The 803-nt window shown below is 45.2% G+C and overlaps 1 protein-coding gene across 2 annotated transcripts in view; it reads right to left on the bottom strand.

The window, feature by feature from the left end:
* The window catches only part of Fzd3 (frizzled class receptor 3), a 65382-nt gene that overhangs the window by 11779 nt on the left and 52800 nt on the right, over positions 1-803 (bottom strand). For both annotated transcript variants that reach the window (XM_013349270.2, XM_013349269.2), the window contains exon 6: positions 288-521. In XM_013349270.2, the coding sequence (XP_013204724.1) occupies positions 288-521 (234 nt within the window). The remainder of the gene's footprint in view (positions 1-287; positions 522-803) is intronic.

Raw genomic sequence — 803 nt, 5'->3', positions numbered from 1 at the left:
TTCCTTCCTTCCTTCCTTCCTTCCTTCCTTCCTTCCTTCCTTCCTTCCTTCCTTCCTTCCTTCCTTTAGTGGGGGGGGTTCAAGACAGGGTTTCTCTGTGTAACAGTAACACCATGCTGCTCCAAAGCCCTTTGATTGGCTTTAAATCCCATAATCTGGGACAACTATAGCCAGAAAATTTTAAAAGGCTTAATAATGTTCCACTTCTATTTCAGAATTGACTGTCTCTGAACTATTGTGATCCTAACTGAATACAGATAATAAACTAAGTTGCTCCCAGAACTTACCTGCCATCACGTGACCTGTGGAGGCTGCCATGGTAGCTGCTCACTTTGCTGTGCACACTCCCTGCTTTGCTTCTTTGATCATCCACCATGGCCAGCTGAGTTGAAGAAGCATGTGTGGATGTTCCTTGAGTGGAAGTTCCTCTTGATTTTCTTATAATAGGAGTATTTGGATCCCTCAGGAGCGATTGGGCAAAGTCGGGTTCCTGGAGCACCTGCCGGCTCTCATTCACTATCCTACACACACAACAGGAAGTGTAAGTTACAAACAGTCCTACAGATCAACAACAATACTGGTATGCAATACTGGTTGGTGCCAGTCTTGAAATTAATTGTTCCCCAAATTATGTCTTTAGGACCAATCTGAGGTAACATTTTTGGCAGAGAATAGAATACAACAAAAATCTCTGTCAAAAAGTGGGCTTGACGGGCGATGGTGGCGCACGCCTTTAATCCCAGCACTTGGGAGGCAGAGGCAGGCGGATCTCTGTGAGTTCGAGACCAGCCTGGTCTATAAGA

The sequence above is a fragment of the Microtus ochrogaster genome, chromosome 17 (assembly GCF_000317375.1).
Source record: "Microtus ochrogaster isolate Prairie Vole_2 chromosome 17, MicOch1.0, whole genome shotgun sequence".
Lineage (NCBI taxonomy): Eukaryota > Metazoa > Chordata > Mammalia > Rodentia > Cricetidae > Microtus > Microtus ochrogaster.
The sequence above is the reverse complement of the archived record's forward strand: the minus strand, read 5'-3'. Positions and strand labels throughout refer to the sequence as shown.